This window comes from Aricia agestis, chromosome 2, assembly GCF_905147365.1.
Source record: "Aricia agestis chromosome 2, ilAriAges1.1, whole genome shotgun sequence".
NCBI lineage: Eukaryota > Metazoa > Arthropoda > Insecta > Lepidoptera > Lycaenidae > Aricia > Aricia agestis.
In genome coordinates, this window is record NC_056407.1 from 1,536,696 (window position 1) to 1,561,179 (window position 24,484).

Consider the following 24,484-nt stretch of genomic DNA (forward strand, 5'->3'; position numbering starts at 1 on the left):
ATAAGATTAGTGCCACATTTTTAAGTGCCTATATTATCAATAAAAGTTAAATATCGTAGAAATGAGCTGTTAGAATCACTTACTTGTGAAATGTAACCCCACATACCTTTTTGTACCGTGTTTTACATAACATACACCCTTTCATAGTTTAACTATGAACTACCACCACTTATTTATATATTACTTAATCGCGTAAAACCTTTTAAAACACTTTAAAAACACGAAAAAAATTCGAACGATTAAGCCATAGAGAATTAAAATACATACATGGTTACAATTATTATGGTTACGTCAAATTTAGTTCTCTGTCCTAATAATGGGGGCGCTGATTACGTTTCAAATGGCACAAATAAAAAGTGGGTATCATAGATCCAGCGTACTTGCATATGACTTGTATAATGGAGATATGTGATTAATTAGGGTATACATTTCAGTAAATAAGTACAAAATCATACAAAATATTTGGCGACAGCCACGAAATAGTAGCTTTTCGTTTGACATTAAATGTTGTAGGCGTTCGCCGAGGCTGTAATCAAAGCTGTAGGCTGTTGAGCTTAGAGAATAGGAATTCGGACCGAATTTCTTACATGAAATGTCAAAAAGTGATTCCATATCACCCCGCTTACAGCCGCGCGGCGCTAGTATCGAACAGCCTAGAAAACATAAACAAGTGAATACCAATCTCGATCTCACGGCTGTAACAGCCGATGTGATTACAGCTGTTTTAATATTTGCTCTTAGAGAATAGCACTGCAGGATAGTGAATGGACCACTTAGGTAATTTTTTGGCAACACTGAAATTCTATTGCTGTTGTATTTTGTATTATTGTATTTTTTTTGGAGCAAAGGACTCGTTTCCAGCTCCCAATAAATAAAAAAAAAATGTAGATTTTTTTTTATTGCAGCAACACCCTCTTTTCGTTTTTCTCGTCGTCTACGCGCGTGTCGAGTACGATATTTCCATTTTTGTTATAATAATTTCTACATTTCAACGATATACTACAACAATTACTTTATATATTAAAGTACAACTAGGTAAGTATTTTTTTGTTATCTTCTAATTCAAAAGTTTCATGTTATAAAAATTGTTTCGAATTTCAAACATGGAGTTCAACAAATTATTATTATTATTGTTGTTGTATACAGCTATCACTGGATATCATGTATCTTTGTTTTTCCATTCGTTTTCCTTTGACTTAATACAAAACTTGTAACTTGCTTTAGGGATTCGCTGTCTTGTTTCGACATGATGTTACATGACGTATGATGTAGGTACCTATCACCCCATAAAATTTGCTTACCTTCAATTTTAGTAGCGTCGCCTGATAAGGTCAAATCTACAAATTTAAACTAGTAATCTGTGGGTCAAAGTTATGAAGTATTATTATAAAGGAACACGACAAACATTACCCAATTTTGTTTATGACGCTGATGCTATTCATAATTCAAGTTACTTATCCAAATACCTTCAATTTTAGTAGCATCGCCTGATAAAAGTAGAAATTAAAGTCAGTAACACGACAAACATTACCCAATTTTTTTTATGACGCTGATGCTATTTATAGTTTTATAGTGGTTATATATGAGTTGAGTTTTGAACTATAGTTCAAGACTCAAGTTACTTATCCAAACTTCAAAACGTTTAGTTTAAGTAAGTACCTATATAATTTCTTGTTTACGTGTCATACCTGCTCTAATTGACGATGGCAAATCGTATAAGCGAAATATTTTGTTGTCCAGGATGTCGGAACCACAAAGAGGCCGAGGAAGAGCTCGCGGACGAGGCGGCGATGGGGGCCAGCCGCCCCGTAAGCCGGGGGAGCAGCGGGCCCCTGCGCAGCAGCAGCCGGGGCCGTCGGGCCCCCGTCCGCAGCCGCCGTCCGCTTGGGGCCCGCCCACCGCCACGCCGGTGGTCCGCGCTGGCATGCCCAAGCCGACGTCCGCCGGACGAGCCTCCCATAGGACCACACCATCCACCCACGATCACCCCGGAGATGTAGACATCCAGCAGAGACTGCAGAATGTCACCATCAGTGAGTTTAATTTTGAATTTGAAATGTTTTTACTCATGTAAGTACTTATTGTAACCAGTTCATTTTTCATTTCATAACAAAATATTATCACTGTTCGGAAAAATTATAAACAACAGCGATATTTATGATTACTTTTACAATATTATTTTTAGTAATTAAATGTCACAGATTTAATTGAAATATTCTTTCTGTTAAGGTGAGACTCAAGCGGGAGCCGGCGGTGACCCTGCCGCTGCTATTGTCGGACGAGGATCTCGTCGTGGTGGTGGCAGAGTGCTTCCCGAACAGATAACTATAAAGAGGACTAGACCTGAGAACATCACTTCTAAAAAGGGTATGATTACATCTTTCAATAGGTATTAGTTAGAATGTTTTCGTATGCAATAGACAAGTTCTCTGGTACAAAATACACATCACAATCAAAATATTACAACCTACATTATTTCATTGTGTTATTTCAAGTCAATGTGAGACTGTAATACATTGATTTGAATGGACGTAACGAAACCCTCTTATTAGCCTATTACATATTATGGCTTTACTAATGACCGTGTATGTTCACAGGCACAACTGGCAAGCCAGTTGATCTCAGGGCCAACTATTTTACGGTGCAATCCACACCAGGCTGGCAACTTCACCAGTACCATGTGGACTTCTCACCGGAAGAAGATAATACAGCCATCAGGAAGGGCTTGCTCAGAGTCCACAAGAATACTCTTGGAGGGTAAGTATTGCATTTTGTTACTTGCAAATAAGTAGGTATGTTTGGATACAAGCAAGCACTTTAGAGACAAAATTTTCGTTTTTAAGACTTCATTTTCTTTTAGCAAACTTGTAGCATGCCAAAAAGCTACACTTGATTAAACTAATCTATATATTATTATGTGAGCCAAAAACTTTATATCCCTTTTGACGAAAAATGGGGAAACGTAGGTCAATGAAATTTTGCACAGTTATCGTTTCTATGGTAAAAAAGAGCATCAAGCTAATATTATTTTGAAATATTATTATGCTTTTATCATACATTTTTTTAACAAACAAAACATTACACTACAATACACACACTAGGAAAAATGACAGATTTTTGAGTGACAAGCCTATACATACGAAATAAATATTCTTTTATTTATAGTTGAAGTCTGTTGACAACAAGGTGACAAATTGAAAATGGATTATAGTTTTTTTTATTGAATCATTGATACTATTAGGCTGGCCTCACACAGCGGGAATTTCATAATCGGAAATTCATATTCTTACAGATCGATCTATGAAATTCATAATCTGAAAAAATCAGAATATGTTTGGAGCATACTGATATTGTATGGTCTTTCTGAATTAATAATATGAAATTCCGGCTGTGTGAGGCCAGCCTTAGACAATGCTTACACGGCCAGTCTGAGATCAGCTGAGTCCCAGAGACAAGAGTTGAAAAAAAATATGAAGTCAATATTTATTACAAAATATAGGTAGTAGTCCTAATCTGTACTATCTATACTTCTATACTATATATAATACAGCACCCTCAGCCCACGCCTTGATCAATGATTTTCTCATAATCATATTATACATGGGTTGTTACAGTTATTGATACAGTGCAGCATGTTTTGCTATGACAATAGCGTGCAAAATTGAAAAAGTTTTGATTTCATCACTGTTTAGGGCCTCTACACATAAGGTCATTATTAATATATTTTTTAGTCCTACTACTCGATTCTATCTCACACATAAAACATTACATAACATATTACAGTTCATTATTCTTAGTTTACAATAATAATTAATTTAACACATTTTTTATAAATATATAAGTATTTAAAAGATGTCAATATGATCTTGATAATTAAAATATTATTAAGTCAATTTATTATAAAACTCTTTAACACTATAGAAATTCTGGTTAGCTATCCATTAATATAATTTAATTTTAAACATTCTTGTGCTGAGCGACTTGATATATTTCGGTATTCTATTGTATAACTGGACACACATATTAATACAGCTATTGTGTTTCCAAACAAACATGCATGTCTCAAAGAAGTAAAGAGCCGGTAGTGGCAACAAGCCCAATTCCTTAAATGCCGGCCTACATGATTTATCGGGTTTAAGTCCACAGATTGCTCTAACGCATCTTTTTTGAGCCTTAAACGCTTTATCGTATTGTGTGCTATTGCCCCACATTATTACACCGTAACGCAGCAGTGACTCTACATAAGCGCGGTAGCATAAAATGGCAGTTTTCCTATTAGTAAATTGTTTGATGTGTCTTAATGCGTATACAAATTTATTAATGCTACATGTCAATTCATTTATTTGTTGTTTCCAGTCAATATTTTCGTCAATTATAAGTCCTAAGAATTTTGTATGACTTACTGCTTTTATTTTCGGTATATTGAGTTTTATGTCTGTTGTTATGAGATTTATTAAATTGAATATAATTTGATTTATTTAGGTTAATTTTTAGATTATTCATGTCAAGCCATTTAATTAATTTGTCAATAGTATTATTAATGTCAGTTTCATGGTCTCTAATTGTATTATGTTTTTTATTAGATGTCACAATAATAGAAATGTCATCAGCGTATAGAGTAAACTTATGTTTAGTAATTGTAACTACGTCATTTAAATACAAAAGGAAAAGCAGAGGGCCCAGGACGCTTCCTTGAGGCACACCACACACATTCTTTTTATATTCCGACAAGTAATCTGTTAATATATTAAATTTATTTATTCTTGTAACCATAACACATTGTTGTCTATTACAAAGGTAAGAAGTTATCCATCGTAGAGTTGGCCCTCTTATGCCGATTTTTTCAAGTTTTTTAAAAGTAATTCATGGGAAACTAAGTCAAATGCTTTAGATATGTCAAAAAATAGCCCTGTAGTTAGGTTGTCATTATTTATATTTGATAATAGAGCTTTTATAAGTGAGAAAATTGCCAGAGTCGTAGATTTGCCCTTCTGGAAACCAAACTGATCTTTTGAGAGTATAGAATATTTACAGCAGTAGTCATAAAGTCTTCTAAACATACACCTTTCGTATATCTTAGATAATATAGGTATCAGCGTAATGGGTCGATAGTCATTAATGTCAGTTTTATTCCCTTTTTTAAAAATTGGCTTTACTATAGATAATTTTAATGCGTCTGGGAAAGTTCCATTTACAAATGATAGGTTAATTAGGTAAGTCATTATTTTTGATAATTCATTTATGCATAGTTTTATTATTTTAGTATTAATTTCATCATATCCTTCTGAATTAGAGTTTTTAAGTTGCAAAATTTCTGTAATTACTTCGCTTTCCGTCATGGGTTTCAAAAACATTGTGTTACTGGTTGAGGTGGTGCTGTTTTCATTTTTATTAATGTACTTTATATTAGCATTTTTTCTTGAGTTTAAGATACATTTTTTTAGAATTTGCGAATATTTTATGTACTTTATTTTGTTTGCATCGTTTTTAAACATTATATAATATAGAATTTATAACGTAGCTTACGCTTGGTTTTACAACTTGTTTTTAGCCCTTTACTCAACCTATTTTGTTTCTTAGATTTATTTTTATACGTAACTTAGGGAAACATAAGTTGTAAAAAAGACGAAATAAGTCATGAAAGATATTGAAGGCTGTGTTACTATCATTTTCCGCGTAAACATCTGACCACGATAATTTATTAAGACATTCTTTAAATTTTCGAATGTTTTCTGTACTAAAATCTCTTTTGTATGTATAAAATATTTTATTTTGTTCTTTTGTGTCAATTTTAATAGGAAAACTAATACTTTGAGCTGTTTCATGATCAGAGAGGTATAGCGGGAATACAGCAGCTGTTACGTTACAAATGTTACTAATAATATGATCTATGCAAGAGGACCTACGTGTGGGAACTTTAATATGAATTTGTAAATTGTAGTTAGAGCATAAATCTTGTAGGTCAGTTGAAGTTCTGTTTTTTTTGTAAAGTGTTTATATTGAAATCTCCCGCTAATACTATTTTGTGTGATTTGTATTTGAATTTTGCAGTCAAATCGTATAGTAATTCGTTTAGCTTAGTAATAAATATGGTAGGGTTAGATTGAGGAGTTCTGTACAGACAAATAACAATAATTTTTGAATCTACAAGCTCTACGCCGCAAGCTTCAAATGTATTTTCTGCGCTATAATGTCTTATGAAGGCTAGGTCTTTGAAACGTGTATTTCTTTTAATAAGAATGCACGTGCCACCTCTATTTTTGTCTCTGCAGAACGAAGACGCGAGATCGTAGCCATTTATTTTGATTAGAGTTTCGGAATCTTTTTTCAGGAACGTTACAGAAAAGCATAGGACGTCTGGTATATAATTTTTATTTTTGCGTAATTCTAGTAAGCTTATTTCTATTAATTCTTGTTTAGATTGTAGGCTTGCAATATTTTGGTGTAAGATAGAGAAGTTACATGGAGAATTGTTAAGCTTAGGCACGAAAAAGTTCGGGTTTTTTTTTTGTAGGGGGAAAATAGTATGTTATTTTATTTTTATCAATCGTTTTGGGCCTTGCTTCTGAATCATTAACTTTATTTAAATTTTTAGTATTCATTTTTTGAAAAAGATATGGTATAGTTCCTACTTTAGGTTTATTATTATTAGGCTTGCTACGCACTATGTACTTTAATACTTCTTTGGGATTTAAAAATTTTTCTCAGTAATCGTTATAATCTAAGGCATGATTTATGGACTTGCAGATAGAATTTATGTTTAGACTATTACAATCTACAAATTGGCTGTTTTTAAACTTAGAGCAAGTCATTTTAATTCTATAATTTAATTCACTAACATCTAGGTATCTACTTTTACACACATTTACTACAAATACCTTATTGCGAAAAGTTTTTAGTACATTTTTTAATATGGATACAACGATATTGATGTCATAGTCATTTTCTCCAATACATATTATTAATTTATCGTCAGCATTTGCCTTAATATTATAACAGTTCTTTACCACCTCACAAGCTGGAGCATAGGGCTTATATTCACCGCGAATTAAATAATTTTCATATTTCGTCTTCCGTCTTGAATTTTGTAGAGCTGAGGCTAAGCCGGAGCATTGTTGAGTGCTATAAATATACAGGGCCTTTTCCGTACATTGTTGTGTGCTATGGACTCGTGTAGAACGTTTACAATCAATGAAGCTTTTGTCTTGACAGGGCATCTTTTTTGGTGAGTCCGGTTGTGTATGTGCAACATCTATTGGTGCAATACTAGCTTTCTTAATGTGGTTACTTAATGGTGGAGGTCGAATGGGAGAATAGATTCTAGGGGCTAGAGAACGACGTGTTTTGTTTTTTAGGTCAGTCCGTGGGCTGCTAACAGCTTGTGCCGAAGATTGACACAGTGTTTTTAATAATTTATTCTCCATGTTGAGTTTATTTATTTGTTTTTGTAGTTGGTTATTTTCTAAGAGCAGGTTCTCTAACTCGTTCTGTGTGCTTTCGAGTTTAGTAGTAAGTTGAGTGATGGTGTTCCTTAGTTCTGCGGTAGTTGTAGTATCATCTGTGCTCATCCCTTCTAGACTTCTCGATAGCGTATTGGGAGTTGAGAATGAGTCCTCGTCCGATAGATATTGCTCAGTGAATACATGAAGTGAGTCTTGTGTATCCGATGCGCATGATATATTGATGTCTATAGGTGTGTTTGGGGTGTCATCATATTGGTCTTCATTGATATTAATTTCTTGCACTGGTGAACGTTGGCCTGCATTAAGATACTGCTTTCTTGTTGTAATAACTGTATTTAAGGCGGGAATAGAGTTTGTAATGCATGTTTTGCATCTCCATTTCTTTTTTTCTTCTTGGTTCATTAGTTTATATACAGTTACTGGGTAGCCGGCACATTCAAACTCAAAAGTATTTTTGCAAATTGAACATAGAGCAGTCTTTTTGGAGTCCACTAGTTTTTTACATTTGAAACAAGTTACTTTGAGCGACATCTTATGGCTGGTTTTAGAAACTATTGTATTCTTCGACGGCTTCATCGTGAGTGGTCATAGAAGTTTCACTCCTCTCTACTAGATGGCGCTGTCACGATATGATGTGTAGATTTATTATATTAACAACATGTTATAACTATTTATTAACTGCCTTTAAGCTGTAAGGTACAAACTCTGCCAGCAAAACAAGTGTGGCGGTACCCACAATTCACCTAACATTCCTGCACGCTATCGAAGTTTTCTGAGCTCGTCGGTATATATACGACAGCTGAGATGTATCACGTGGGCTTCGGCCTGACCGAGCATAACACCTCGCTCGGTCGAAAGATCTTCCTTTGTGGCCTCGTTTGAGGCCTATGCCGAGAAGCACACTGTGTTAAATCTAATAAATCAATAAAGTTAAATCTAATATATTTTGATGTGAACAATTAAACCAAAAAACTTGTAAAGAAAACTTGTAAACACAGAATAAAAGGCTATTTTATTTATTATTATTTATTTATAAGTTTAGGGTATCAGTGCATTTTTTGGTGGTCATTATATTTGTTCCCTATTATTTTTGTGAAACCTAAAAATGGCCAAACAATGTAACATTGCAAATATTCATGACAATTTGTCACAAACTCTTAGAAATGGAACAAATGCATTAAACATTTTCTGCAGGTATCTCTTTGATGGCGCCGTCTTGTATACGGTTAATAAACTGCATCCCGACCCTCTGGAACTGTACTCTGATAGAAGAGATGGCGAGCGCATGAGGATCATGATCAAGGTGAGTCTGATATATTTCATTCATTTATTTATTGTAAGTTGACTACAAAAAGTATTTTTGAAACTTACAGTTTAAAGTTCTTAACTTTGGCTTTACAAACAAAAATGTTGAGACTAATCCATACTTACAAGCTAATATTATAGATGCGAAAGTGTGACTGTCTGTTACCTACTCACGCCCAAACCGCTGAACCTATTTTGCTCAAATTTGTTATGTAGAATCCCAGGAAAGGACATAGGATACTTTTTGCCCCCGGAAAAATGTATGGTTCCCGCGCGATAAACGAGTTTTGGCGCAACAGAGTTGCGGGCGTCATCTAGTAAATAATAATATTTTTATGTCATACTAAAGATTGTTAATTTCGCAGTTGACTTGCGCTGTGAGCCCTGGCGACTACCACTACATACAGATATTCAACATCATCATCCGCAAGTGCTTCAGCCTGCTCCAACTGCAGCTGATGGGCCGAGACTTCTTCGATCCTGTGGCCAAGGTGAGTTCATGCTGAGTGATGATACCACACATGATGTAGCTAAACAAGGTGACGTGACACAGGACACGCCAGTTCCATGAGGCATAAAGGTAGCATTCGAATCAAGACGACCGCGACCTACTGCTTTATATGAATTAATAGGAAATGCTGGCGGATGCAAGCGACCGAGTCGCGCGACGTGTGGGCGTGGCCTGCCGGCGACTTGCGTCGCTAGAACTATTTTAGCTAGCAGTTTTTTACTAATAAAAGCATGCACACCAAATTAATGGCTGTAAAATATTGCTGTGATTTTTTCTTTACTTATTAAACAGACAGCAACATTGTTAAATGTTAATATTATGTATTTTTATAATCAATACCATACCCCTGTATGACAGTGAAGATGACGACGAAAAAGATTAAGATTATGGGCCATGCTCATTAGTTTAATATCCTCATATTTTATTTACAGATTGACATTCCCGAGTTCAAGCTTCAAGTTTGGCCCGGCTACAAGACAACTATCAATCAATATGAAGACCGTCTTCTTATGGTCACTGAGATCACACACAAGGTAAAGTATTTTTCTGTACAATCTCTATAGCCATTAGATCTTGAGTGTGTTCAAAGATTTTAAAGCAGAATTCAGAAAAAAAATCTTTCACCATAATCCACTTAAAGTCTATCAAAGAGTTCGCTAAAATTGACCCAGTAGTTTCTAAGCTTATTAGTTTACATCTTTATAATTAGTATAGATTTCGATTACACTGTACTGTTGTCAGTAAAGCAAAACAGTTTTGAATATTATTATTTTCGTCACAGGTACTCCGTTTAGACACAGTACACCAGATGCTTGCAGAATATGCCAATACCAAGGGTGCCAACTTCAAGAGAATATTCTTGGAAGATGTAGTTGGTAAGTTTTTTTTTCTATATCTTAACTGCGTATGGAGTTGTTATACTTTTTAAGGAATGCAGAAGCCTATAGTCCAGGTGTCACCAATTAGTTTCGCTCGGGGTCCGTTTTAAGAAACAAATTGACCTTGGCGGTCCGCACATTAAAAAAAATAACAAATATTGTAATTACGGAAATCACAAAGTTATTTGTATCAATGAGAAAAGTGACAATTTTTGTTGCTACCGAGACCGAAATTAATTTTCAACGAAGTTCATCTTCGAACATGCTTGGTCCGCACACAATGGGTCGACGGTCCGGATGCGGACCGCGGTCCGCCATTTGGTGACCCCTGCTATAGTCCGTCAAGAAAGTGAAGAAATTAAAAAGTGGCAACATCGTAGTGTCATCCCTTTTTTCTTAGATTGATTTGAAAGGGAAGACACTACGATGTTGCCACTTTTAACTTCTTCACTTTCTTGACAGACTATATTATGTTGGTAGATATCCAGTGAAAATGCAGTAATTGCTAAGGCAAAATCCATTCAATAGTTTTTGTGTGATGACGTAATATCGTCGTATCCTACGAATAAGGGCGCTGTTACAGAAACCATACTTTACAGGAGAAGGTTTTTTGTGTTTATTTCAGAATATTGTTAGACAACTTTTAGAAAATGATGAAATTATCGCATAACTACGTAGCGGTTGATAAGAAATTTTGAATGAGACGTTTAATTTGATATTTCGGGTAGATTTATCCCTTATTTCTTTTTTCGGCGGAGTAAAATAAGTCTCATCAGACACAAGAAACGTTATGCCTTTTTTGTGCGGATTCAACGCGGTCTTAAGAGCATTTGTGTCTTTTTAGTGATCATTATCAAAGAATTTTCTTTTTAAAACCACATTGAAAAATCGGCCAAGTGCGAGTTGTACTCGCGCACGAAGGGTTCCGTACCATTATATTGTAAAAATAGCCAAAAATGTGTTTTTTGTATTTTTTACACCCGTAATTTTTTAATTTATTTTAATTTTGTCATCAATTATTATTAATGTATACAAGTACAACGGAACATTTCAAAAGCTCACCTGTTGCTATTATTGACATGGAGCAAAAAATAGCAAAAAATCACGTTTGTTGTATGGGAGCCCACTTAAATATTTAATTTAAATTTTTTTCAGTATTTATTGTTATAGTGGCAGAAGAATCTGTGAAAAGTTCTTGAGATAGAGCCTAGTAGGGACAGGGGCAAAGCCATACATACATATTAATGAAACGACACGCAAAATCTGCATGTTTAGTTTTGGTTAGATTAATTTAACTTTTTATAAATAACTTACTTTGATTCTAAAGAAGGAGAAGTAAAACTCAACACTAACGACGCAACACCATTTTGCTTAGCAACATTACCCGGAGGGGGTTTGGGGGGGCGCGGCCCCCCCAAGTACCGGCCGGGGGCAAAGCCTCCCGCATGTTAATCAAACGACACTCAAAATTTGTATGTTTAGTGTTGGTTAGATTAATTTCACTTTTAATTGGAGATTGGGGCGGCGCAGATGCTAAGTTTGAATAAGGCATATATATCTGCAAAAACCGTATTCAAATCGGATCAGTAGTTTTCGTGTTAAAAAGTTTCATACAATATCTGACCCCCTCTTCGGCCCCCTTAAAGGGGTGGGGGAAAAATTTTATACACCAGATGTTAAATTGGAAAATACATTAATAATATGAAGTTAGTCCATTGAAGAAAAAAGTTTAATACAAAATTTGACCCCCTCTTTGGTCCCCTTAGAGGGGTGAGGGGGGAAAAATTTATACACCAGATGTTAAGTTGGAAGAAAATAAATATATCTGCGAAAACCGTATTCAAATCGGATCAGTAGTTTTCGTGATAAAGAAAAAAGTTTGGTAGAAAATCTTACCCCCTCTTTTGACCCCTTGGAGAGGTGGGGGGAAAAAATTTTTGTACACCAGATGTTAAGTTGGGAGAAGACAAATATATCTGCGAAAACCGCATTCAAATCGGATCAGTAGTTTTCGTGTGATGGTGGAACAAACATACAGACAGACAGACAGACAGACAAAAAAACTAACCACAGTTTTGGCTTCTATAGCGATGTAGTAACAGCCCCCGCTTATTATATTTTGGATATCTTTAATGTACAGAATTGTCATTTCTACAGTTTTATTATATGTATAGAAGATAGTGTAACCCTCAAGGAATTCTGTCGGAGATTTGTACGTGCTGTTCAAAAGAGATGGATCAGATCTCACCGAAAACCAGACATTTTTAGAAGTAATTACAGTGATTGGCTTCAAACAAGTATTGACTGGCCCAACTGCATACGCACCCATTTGCTAACTCAAGAACCTTCATGGGAAAATACTTCTACCAAACCTACTGAACCAGTGCCATCTACATCAGCGATGACGGCTTCAGTATCAACAATGACAAAAAGATCTCGAAAACCTTTTGAAGACCTGGGAAATAAGCAAAAGAAGAGAAGATCTGATGAGCATAAAAGCGAAAATGCCACCGAACTGGGACACTCAGCTGCAATGCTGTTGAAGCAAGATGGTCGGGATGATATTGCATCCGTTATTGAATATATGCTTAAAAATCCTGAGGCAGCGACAAAGATCAAAGACATCATAACAAAACCAGTTACTTCATCTTTGTTTTCGCCAGAAAAGGCTAGGTTTGCTAATTTCATTAAAACTATCGAAATGGCAATACATAACCTTAAGGGAATCTAACATAAGAGAAGGTTTACAGGACGTATATTCGTCGTATTATAAAATACAAAAGGCCAAGTTGCAGTGTTATCCACCAAAGGCATCAATAAATATAACAGATTCCTCAGCTACAATTTCACTTCAAGCGTTACTGGACTTAACAGTAACCAGGATTTTTGAAAGCCTTCCTAGTGGTTGTACACAAGACAAGGAACTGACATTAATTTCTAAATGGGGATTTGATGGTGCGTCTAATCAAAGCAGATATAAACAAAAGATTAGACAGTGATCAAGACGATTCGAGCGTATTTATGACCTCCTTAGTTCCACTAAAGTTGGTTGCAGAAAATGATACTATATGAATGAAACCCTGCTCATCTACATATTGTCGTCCATTGCAGTTTAGTTTTGTAAAGGAAAATGAAGAAATTGTCATTGGAGAGAAAACAAGAATGTACAATGAAATACAAGCTTTGATTCCTACAACTTTCCAATCCAATGCGATTAACCATCGATTAATGATGACGATGATAGACGGGAAAATTTGTACGTATCTATCTGATGCCAGATCAGCTGCTGCCTGCTACTTGTGTTTGGCTAAGCCAATTGAAATGAACAATTTAAATTCGGTTATGGCAAAAACAGTTACTACTGGTGTGTATAAGTTGGGTCTATCATCACTACATGCCCGTATTAATGTGATGGAATGTCTTCTTCATATAGAGCTTATCGCCTTGATTTTAAGAAGTGGTCTGCCAGAGAAGATACTCACAAATATATGCTCGAATCAAGAAAAACCATTATCAAACAACGATTTCAAAATGAGCTTAATCTGTTGATTGGTGACGTTAAACAAGGTTCTGGTACAACTAGTGACTGAAACTCAGCATGAAAGTTTTTTGAGTGTCCTCAAAAAACTGCTGTAATTTTTTATTAATTGATTTATTTTTAATCATGAATTGAATTTATTTACAATTTTAAACTATATTTATCGAATGATTGGGTATATTTACTATTTATGGTTTTATAAATTATTGTTATTAATTTAATTGTTATAATTGTGGATAGTTATAAAATTATTATTTTAGCACTTTGTTATACAACTTTATGTACACTACTATCACATTAGGTAAACCCTGTAATGGTAGTTTAAGTGTGTGATGATAAATAAATTAACTGGGGAGGCTTTTGGCATTGTTTCCAAATAATTTTGTTTTTCATATTTTCTGAATAATTTTAGGCAAAATCGTGATGACCGACTACAACAAGAAAACATACAGAGTGGATGATGTTAACTGGTCGGAGAATCCTCGCTCCACCTTCAAAACAAAAGACGGTGATATCTCGTATTTGGATTACTATTTCAAGGTTAGTTTATAAATTGGATATTAATATACAATAGAAACTCACAGTTATACGAATTTGCCAAAATTTGAAATATTATCCAGACAAGTAATCAGAAAATGTATTGGTCTACCGGAATCTGATGGCAAATTGTGACAGCAGATTTTCAAAAAATACCTTGATTATTGGATAAATTGATATATGTATTTGCATGTTTCACACACAGAATCAGCCGCTGTAAGGAAAAAACCGGCCAAGTGCGTGTCGGGCCACGCGCAATTTAGATTTCCGTAGTACCACTAGTTTTTGATAATTTTTGTATGGTCAATGAATGTACATTTATAACGTGTTCTACACTGCTAACAACATCATCTCGGTTACGTTAAAATGAATTTGAAAGAAAAGTTCCTATATACTTCGTCAAATATTTTTTTTTTTCTAGTTGATCGACTATAAGTCAAAAACTTATGAAGTCTTCTTAGCCGTGATAGTTTTCCTTTTAAATTCAGCATATTTCCTACTCCCGTGAATTTTTTCACATTTCCAGAAGTAGCCGTTTAGCTGGTAGAAGGGGGGTTCACTCGATTTTTTCCAAATATATATTTCACAAACGGATCCCTAAATCGGAATATGATCTATGAATACTCATAATATTTTTAAAAAAAACCTATCCAACGACACCCAACAGTCCGCACAATGGGGTGGACGCGAAAAAAAGTATTCAAAGACCATTTTTCCATTTAGGGATCTATTTGTGAAATAAGAAGTTTCCGGTGCAAGAAGAGAAACAATTTAAAATGTGGCAAACATTGCTCTTAGTACCAATTATAGGGATGATGAAGTAAATATTTATTTACCACTCGATAACTTATGCAATTAAACCATCAACTCCCAAGCGGCCCCCGGCAGCCGCATAACAATTGAATATCTATTGTATCTGGTATAAAGCAACTTTTGTTATGAAACCACTTTCATAAACGCAATATTTAATATACCTATCGAACAAAGTTCTCCCCCGATGCGTACAAACTACAAAAGAGTGACATCATAATTTCGTAGTACTTTGTATGCAGCATTTCGGGAAGGTCTGTTTTATTAGATTTTTGAATTGTGATATCTTGGAAATTTCTTAATCTAACAGAGTAATTCGTTCACCGATGTTTCTACTTTTGAATGGCCCTTTAATTACCAAGAAGAAAAAAATAGTCATCATGTCTAATCATGTTCTACACAGCGCTACAACATCCGCATCAAGGATGCTACCCAACCGCTCCTAGTGTCTCGGTCTAAGGCCCGCGACATTCGCGCCGGCCTCCCCGAGCTGGTGTACCTTGTGCCCGAGCTGTGTAGGCAGACGGGCCTGGCGGACGACATGCGAGCCAACTTCCAGCTCATGCGCGCCCTAGACAAGCACACCAAGATCGGACCAGACGTGAGGATCAGGAAGCTGCTCGACTTCAACCGACGGTTCACTCAGAATAAAGAGGTTGTTCAGGTCAGTGTCAGAATGTGTGTCCTATTTTATGCCCTAATTCTCCAATTCTCCAAATCAAAAAGTGGTGAAACAGGCCCTTAGGATCAGTCGAGAATACGGCGACGATAATAGCAATCAAAATATGTTACGGTTATTGTTGTTTCAATTTTGTATTGCTTATGGACTGCCTTCACATTAGTTCGCCAGTAGTGCGGCAGCAGCGCGACTTCTATACTAAAAAGAGCAGCGACTTAATGTGAAGACACTCTTGGCTGGTTTTATCGCTAAGCGTTTCGGCAGCGCCGTTGGCGCGTTCGAAGATGTATGGGGTAGTAGTAGAGTTTTATAGTCGAGCGCGCTGATCAACGCCTGAGCAACGCGCTCGAACGGCGCTGCCGAAATTCTTAGCGATGAAACCAGCCTTACATCACCAACTCGCGTCTCGTTTTATCTAAAGAGAAATGCCACATGAACTTTAGCTTTTTAAATTGAATATTATATTGCTAACAGCTAATATGTTACTACAGGAATTAGGAACATGGTCGCTGAAATTGTCAAATGAACTAGTCCGCTTCAAGGGCAGACAATTGCCAGTGGAGAACATTGTACAAAATGAAGGAAGAGTCAAGTATCCGGCCGGCTTGACCACTGAAGGCTGGACCAAGGACATGAGGTACCACTTCACTCTCTCAGTCCTTTGCCTTATTATATTTTAATTAATAATTTAATAACAATATCTATAAACGCTTCTCAACACGTCATTTGGCTCTGTGCTAACTGCTAAGTTCTCCAAAAAACTACGAATAATAAAAACTAAGAAAGAGTAACTGCGTCAAAAATTTTGTCCGCGAGTCTATAAAATGTGACCCGAATACATGCATACTTTATGCATGTTTTCGGTACACAATGTGTTTTTATACAAGTGACAATTATAGCATAGTCAACAGCTTTATTTCCTAAATTTGAATTTTAGTGTTTCGTAGCTATTAACAAACATGGTTTAGTCAGAAAACTTCCTCATTATATCAGTAGTTAAAAATATTTTATCTAGCCTCACTCTTAGATAAATACATAGAACCAATTTTTTCTACAAAAACTTCTGACTGGTGCTTCAGACAATACTAGATAGCTGAGTAAAATAGCTATAAACATTCCTAGAAGACTACCCCGAAAAAATAAAGACAAACCATTTCACGTGAAACTTGCCAGAACAAACCTAGGTCACCACTCAGAAGATTGTGTAGATCTTACAATGCTATATCCGACTGTCCCGACATTTGTATATTCTCTGATAAGCTTAGTCATTTTAAGAGAAATTTAAAACACATTTTTAATGATTAATATCCTGCAGTCAAGTAAAGTTAAAACTATAATAATGATAATATTGTAACGTGCTAGGGTTCGAAGGATTTGTAGAGAAAGACCTGCTGACTCTCTTGAAGACTTTATTTACAAGCACTAGGTCCAAAACACTAAGCTCGATCACTGTCCTAGGTCGTAGCCAAGTCGTAGGTTTCACTCAACACTCACTCACACAAGTGATCAACGCTTGTTTTCACTCCAAAGTGAAATGTGATAATTATATATTAGTATATTCTAATACTATGCTATAATATATTATAGTATAGTATTGGTATAGCTTAATGTATGATATTAACTTTATGCTTATTTCCCAATGCGTCCAACGTTGTTCCGAATATTGTGGCGTAACTTCTTAATAATTATTGTACCACCCAAGTAGAATAAGCTAAGTAATAATTTTAAGTGAGATTAATCCGATGCATCTTTATTAATAAATAAAGATGCATCGGAGGAGACAAGTCGTTTTTATTTAATAACTCTACAAGTCCAAACTCTTCAGTCGCCTTGAAGACCGCTCTAACTGAACTGAATCACTGGCCCGCCTTCCGGCGGCTATTTATATGGGCCGTGGCGAGTCCTAGACTGTACCAGAACATTTCTTTCTAGAATTCGATCTATTCGCGTAAACAAGTGTGGAATATTTCTGGAAGCCTAACGCCATCTAGTATCGAGTAGGGGTTTTATGTTGTTTTAATTCGCCGGATGGGTCAACTAGTTGACACTACGAGCGAGTTTCTTACGCCGGTTCTTCTGGTTTTAGTTTTATGTTATAGTACTATTTGTTATATATTTAAAAAAAGAGAATATTTTTTGTTACATTACATATTTTTATCATTTATCACCATTCACCATATTCATTACATTTGAAGAGCTGGCGAACAGAACCTGAAAAATTTACACAGTAGTAAATAAACTACTGTTACTACTACTGAACTAATCCGGTTTTGTTTGAAAATGGACTTTTTAAAGCCTTTTTAACCAATTTTGATTGAAATAATTAACAGGGATTGACGCAGATGGGTCAAGGGAAGACGATTAGAGGAAAAATATAGTTCGCCAGCTCCTCATTTCATCTAATTTTTGTCGCATACGCACGCTGTACTTCACCTGTCATTAGAACTCATTTTATCTGTAAACGAAATTTTATGTACAATTTTAAAATGTCACAAATGCTGTTCTGTTGGCGAGTCTATAAAATAAATAAATTAACCGATTCATATACTTTTGCAGATCCAAACATTTGTTAACTTTGGCCTCGTGTCCTTCCTGGGTTGTGATTACCCCATCGCGCCTCAGGGAGACGCAAAACTTTGTCGATTTAATCATGAAAACTGGCCACGGAGTCGGTTTCAATCTTCCTAGACCAGAATACGGTAAGTGCCAGTGCCCTAGCTATTTAGCCGACTCCCAAAAAGGAGGTTCAAGTATATAATTTATTTTTTCTGCTTACAGTTTACATCGATCGCGACAGTGCCGTCGAGTACGCGAATACTTGTGAGCAAGTCATCGCTAAAAAGAATCCCGCACTCATCTTGTGTGCGTTGGCAAGAAACTTCTCTGATAGGTACGTAATCAGATTTTACGCATTAGCGGTTGACGAGGCTTGGTCGTGACAGCACTGATATTTTCTTTTTATCGCGAGAAAAGCGTTTCTCGTGTCTCTTCTCTCTCTTCAGTCTCAGAAAACATCTAATAAACGTAACAGTTACATATTAGATGTTGCCTGTCACATTTAATGATTACTACATTATCCCTCCAGGTACGAGGCGATCAAGAAGAAGTGCACCGTGGACCGCGCGGTGCCGACGCAGGTTGTGTGCGCGCGCAACATGACTAGCAAGTCTGCCATGTCCATTGCCACCAAAGTTGCTATACAGATTAATTGCAAGGTGAGATTAAGATAGTTGAGATCAATATGAGAAGATTAAACAGATCTTGTATTATACCTATTGTTACATATTGTGTAAAACACACGTAAAAAAGGGGGGTTTCCTTTTTTTGCCTCTAAATCACAAATATTGCGTACATATTGTGGTACACACGTAAAATGAAGTGGAAAAGCTGCTGAACTTAACCCAAAACAAAACATTGCGCAGCTACGATTTTTAAGATATTGCGACGCCGCTACACAGTTTTAACTTGGTCCGAAATTGTAGACTTAACGCATTGCATTTACAGCTCTTCATGTTTCTTTTTTTTTTGTTACTGTGATATTACAGTGTAATGTGATGTCTTATTATTAAATAAACGTTGTTATTATTATTAGCTCGGCGGCGCGCCTTGGACCGTGGAGATCCCGATCAAGAACTTCATGGTGATCGGCTACGACGTGTGTCACGACACGCGCTCCAAGGAGAAGAGTTTCGGCGGCTTCGTCGCCAGCATGGGCCGTATGATGTCCGACTACTACTCATGCGTGAACGCGCACACGAGCGGCGAGGAACTTAGCGGACACATGGCGTTCAACATGGCGAGCGCGCTGCGCAAGTACCGCGAGAAGAACGGTACGTGAACATAATATAATGTAGTATACATAATTATTTTCAGATCATCATTATAAGAAAAACTACATTCGCAACGTTCATGTTTATTATCCGGATTAGTAATAGTAGTATTTTATTAATGTTTTTGATCATTCCAGGTGACCTTCCGACGCGTATATTCGTGTACAGAGACGGCGTAGGCGACGGACAGATTGAATATGTGCTGTCACATGAGGTTAGTGTAGTTTTGTTTACTCTTGAAGAGATATAATATAATTGGAGTCTCAAAGGAAAATCTTCTGACTGAGTGAGGTACTATGCTCAGTCAGGCCGAAGCCCACTGAACTCTTTTCAGATGTTGTATATGACTTGCCCTGAGCCCATCTCAGAAACTTTGATAACCCGATTTAGGATTGTGCGTTGTTTGGTCTGGTACATGCTTATAATATGCGTGTGCATCTAATGCCGCATCTGATGTTTTATGGTGACCAACTCTATCTTGATGTTTTACTTAATCCAAGCTCACAGGTTATAAATAAATTCCATTTTAGGTTGCGGAAATGAAGAAAAAGCTAGCGGAGGTGTATGAAGGAGGTGAATTTAAGTTCACATTCATCATCGTGTCCAAGCGCATCAACACCAGGATTTTCCTGGAGATGGGCCAGAGTATTCAGAATCCGCAGCCTGGTACTGTCATTGACGATGTCGTGACCCTGCCAGAAAGGTGAGATTCACGGTTATAGATAGTCTGTTAAACTATAGTACCTAGTTAAAATTGTTGTGAGAATGTTCTCATTTCCTCATTCGTGTAGGTAACTTTTAAAGAAAAAGAATAAAAATTAAAGTGAAACAAAATATAGAATTTTTTTACAAAATTCTTGCCAACTTATAAGAATTCTAAATAGCGCCCTCTGTTTTTAGCAACTCTTTATGGCCCTGCTGTACATAAACAGCAGTACTTTGTGATTTATAACGAATTTTTTTTTAATAAAATGGTTATGTTTTACACTTTTTTTAGATACGATTTCTACCTCGTCTCGCAAAACGTTCGCGAGGGCACCATCGCTCCGACCTCATACAACGTTATCGAGGACTCTAGTGGACTGACGCCCGACAAGGTAAATATTATTATTAATTAAAATAACTACTAGTTCACTTAGTAAGTTTTAAACAAGACATATTATGCTTATAATCAACAATATGTTACATTCAATAGTAGTAATTTCATACATAGACTCATTTCTATTTTTTATGTGTTCGAATATATTGCTAATGCTTTCTTATCCTATGCTACTAAACACTAAAGATTTTTCTCACAAAAGTTTGAATAAACTTAGTGAGTGTGATTACTGAATGAGTCAATAATATAAGAAATTCTACATACACAAATCCGTTACCGAATGTTAATTATTTGCTGTTGCGTCTGAAGATCTATGTTACATTAGCGCGGCAACTATATCAACCTAATCATTTCAGATCCAATACCTGACTTACAAGCTGACGCATCTGTACTACAATTGCTCGAACCACGTCCGCGTGCCCGCCGTGTGTCAATACGCGCACAAGCTCGCCTTCCTCGCCGCCAACAGCCTGCACAGCCAGCCGCACTACAGCCTCACCGACACGCTATATTTCCTGTAAACTACCTACAGTCGCGGAGCACGCAGAAATTGTACGATCGAAGAAATTCATTCATAGGCAGTTGAGTGTTGACGGACCTACGTCATTTGGTTAGCTTTTGTCTGTCGGATGAGTTTATGAGTTTGACTTAACGCGACGAAATTACTTAGATCCTCCAACTGCCTAGGAATCAACTTCTCTGATAGTTCTTGGAAATCACTTCTATCACTCTCGAACGAAAATGTAGCTGTCGCAGACGCGTGGCAGCTTTATGTTCGTGCGTGAATGAAAAAGCGCAATCGGTATATCATCAAAGATTTACAGATGATTCATAGGCAGCTGGCGAACGTGATTTTGTCAATGTATGTCAAACGCAGTCGAGAGATGCAGCATTGACATAACACGACAAAATAAAGTAAGTCCGTCATCTTCCTATGGATCAAATTCAGTCGACACGTTGACCGATTGCACTTTTTTATTAGCGCACAAAAATAAATCTTTCTAGCGATAGTTATATTTTCGTTGGCGAGTGATCAGTTAGTGCACAAATTTCTACGTTTTCCGCGGCCAGACTATAACATAAATACGTGTAGACGAAACTCGAGATTGATAATAAAAAATTAGTCAATATCTGACAAATTTTTTATTATCAAAGTTATTACGACTTACATCTACTTGTGATTGTATTAGGATAGAAGCGACTCAACGGAGTGCCATAAATAAGCGACACAAACAAATAGAATAAAAAGTACGTTTAGATCTCTTTCTTTTTCTATTCCTCGTCGCTAGTCGCTATTTCTTAGTCTGAGATTCGATCGCGTTGTTAAGGAGGGCTCGTATTTTGTTATTTTATAAGGATTTGAAAACTTGGATATGACTGTTTTGAGTAAATATACGTCAATGACCAATGATACTACCTCGTACTCGCGTGCTGTGAAGTTAACGCTAGTTGATATAAACAGTTATTATAACTAAAAATCAATTCTCAATCATAATTTTATTAAAGTTGTGTAAGATTTAATGTTGCTAAATGTGTACAATAATGGTGTTATAGGCAGAAAATGTAAAACTAAGTACAGGGGAGTTAGCAGCCGCTCATAGTTTCTTACCAACCAGTAGTTGCATTTTGATGCATTTGGCGAGAATTAAGATCTTGTTTTTGTTTCTCGATTATTATTTTTTTAGTTTTAGCAGTATTTTAATACTTTGCACTGGAAACAGCGCAATAGTTTAGTTTTAAGAACTACATAATGTACGAAGATTTTTCTTTTTTTTTTAGAATTAAGTACTTGACAGATGTCTATGCTTTATATGTTTATGTCAGTTGCCTTTGCCACACTTGTGTGGATATCTGTATATGCAAAAGAATAATAAAAATACCGATAAAGTTGCAAAAGCTAAGATATATTTTTAGAATATTTTTCTATTTATAACAAAAATTTCTAGCAAGCAATAAGTGAAAACTTTTCATGTCAGTACAATGGTAGTTTGAAAATGTTTAGTCCTTTTCCTTTCTTTAAGTTAAATACATTTTGCTTTTGTGCTCTGACGACCTAGTGCGGCTATGGCAAATTCAATTTCAAGTTGGCCGACTATCGTACAACTAAATTGCGTAGTTTCACAATTTAATTGGACAACTTTTTAATTGTGGGTAATCGGAAGGGAATCGCGGTTCTGATACGATTGGTGTCCAATTATTTAATCCATCGATCGTGGAATAACGAGACACAATAGCTTATCTATTGTTATCGCGGCCGGATGCGGCCGCTTATTAATTGTACAATTATTTACCTACCTAGTTAGATGCAATGTGCGAGCTCTCATAAGTCGCTTTAATAGCTATTGGTATACTATGCGATTTAGTTGGCCAACTTGAAATTGTAAGTCTGCGGTCGCTCTTAGTTTTGCTTATTTTAGTTGTAAGTTTTGATTTACCCAACGAATATTATTCATTTGATAGTTAGGTTTAGGTACCATCATGAAATTGGTTCATAGGCAGTTGGCGGTCATAGCTTCTCAGGGCCTGTAGACAAGCGGCAAAGCGCTAACGCTAGCGCTACAAAATGTATGCGATTTGACATAAGTCATCGCTTCGCTAGCGAATACTAATGTCAAATCCATACATTTTGTAGCGTTAGCGTTTTGGCACTTGTCTACGGGGGCAGATTATGTCAATATTAGTCTGGACACGTCGGCTGGAATCGACATAGCCGTAGGAAATGGCGTAGGTCCGTCATCTGTCTGTTAATCAATTTCTCTGATGGTACATTTGATATACGGCATTGGTCTTAGCAGTAGTATTATTGTGTGTTTATGGTGCACTAGTATAAGTGAGAATGAATATATCAGGTATAGAAGAGTATACAACTCTACTTATTGTTCTAGCAAGTGTTGGTAAACTGAGAGGACTTGACATGATGAGAAAATTAATACTTGTTCGCTGTTTTGATTAAATTTTTATATTTTTTTATTCATAGTTTTATTTGCTACTCTTTATTAGGTGCATAATAATACCCCTTGCTTACATTTAGATGATGGAACATAATATTGTCGTAGATTAACAATTTTGGTCTATCAGAACAAAGCGAATGCAATAGCGTGAATATTGAGATTCTTTGCTCCACATAAAATTACACTTCCTGAGAGAAAATTGTGAAGGATAATTTTGGAATGTTATGGCCGCAATCAGAGACACTTGGTAATTACATAACTTAATAAATGAAGTTTGACAGAAAAATTATGAATATTAGGTCAAACTTCATTAAATTGAGGTAAGCCATTGAAACTCTGGCCACGGAAACGAGCGCAGGAAGAAATTGGCTTGTCACTCCAAAAGATAGAGAACAATGGAACAATTTGGAGGAGGCTTTTACCCTGAGGGGGTCCACACCTAGATAAATAATAATTACAAAACTGTTTCATAGTAAGTACTTAATTTATATTGTGGAATTATTAAAGCTTTATTATTATTATTGAAACTCTGAGTACGGGTGTTAGGTTGGGTTGCACCAGAGGCGTGGTTAAAGTTTAACTAAAGTTATTTTTATAGTTAAATATGGCGTCCTTTAGCTTTAACCGGAGAAATTCACGTATGATCGGAGGTAAGGACGCCATATTTAACTAACCAAAGATTTAACATATTGCACTTTAGTTAAATTTACAGTTAAAGTTAGATGGTGCAACCCAGTCTTAAAATAATATATCAGCCAATCAAAACTATGTTGACAGTTGGCTGTGAATATTAAGCGTACGCAGCGCGGTACAAATTCTATCGATTGCAGTGTTTACATGTTGCCAGCACGTAGCAACCGCGCGCTCGCCTGCTGACAAAGCC

At 36.1% G+C, this 24,484-nt stretch overlaps 1 protein-coding gene across 1 annotated transcript; it reads left to right on the top strand.

Annotated features, from left to right (window-relative positions):
• Window positions 1–922: 922 nt before the first annotated feature.
• Window positions 923–23,004, top strand: LOC121737709 (piwi-like protein Siwi). Its single transcript, XM_042129394.1, has 19 exons — window positions 923–1,035; window positions 1,741–2,033; window positions 2,230–2,367; window positions 2,598–2,757; window positions 8,658–8,766; window positions 9,134–9,259; window positions 9,711–9,812; window positions 10,061–10,154; window positions 14,108–14,235; window positions 15,446–15,706; window positions 16,213–16,358; window positions 18,278–18,420; window positions 18,500–18,611; window positions 18,807–18,936; window positions 19,314–19,551; window positions 19,689–19,765; window positions 20,082–20,254; window positions 20,549–20,648; window positions 21,007–23,004. The coding sequence occupies exons 2-19, from the start codon at window positions 1,742–1,744 to the stop codon at window positions 21,169–21,171; spliced, it is 2,694 nt and encodes an 897-aa protein (XP_041985328.1). The 5' UTR covers window positions 923–1,035; window position 1,741; the 3' UTR covers window positions 21,172–23,004.
• Window positions 23,005–24,484: the final 1,480 nt, after the last annotated feature.

What these genes read in the sequence shown, in the direction of transcription:
- LOC121737709 (XM_042129394.1), top strand. Translation starts at nt 1,742, where the DNA reads ATGTCGGAACCACAAAGAGGCCGAGGAAGAGCTCGCGGACGAGGCGGC. An exon ending in GAACATCACTTCTAAAAAGG is followed by an intron (nt 2,368 to 2,597) that starts GTATGATTACAT and finishes GTATGTTCACAG; the next exon opens with GCACAACTGGCAAGCCAGTT. An exon ending in CACAAGAATACTCTTGGAGG is followed by an intron (nt 2,758 to 8,657) that starts GTAAGTATTGCA and finishes CATTTTCTGCAG; the next exon opens with GTATCTCTTTGATGGCGCCG.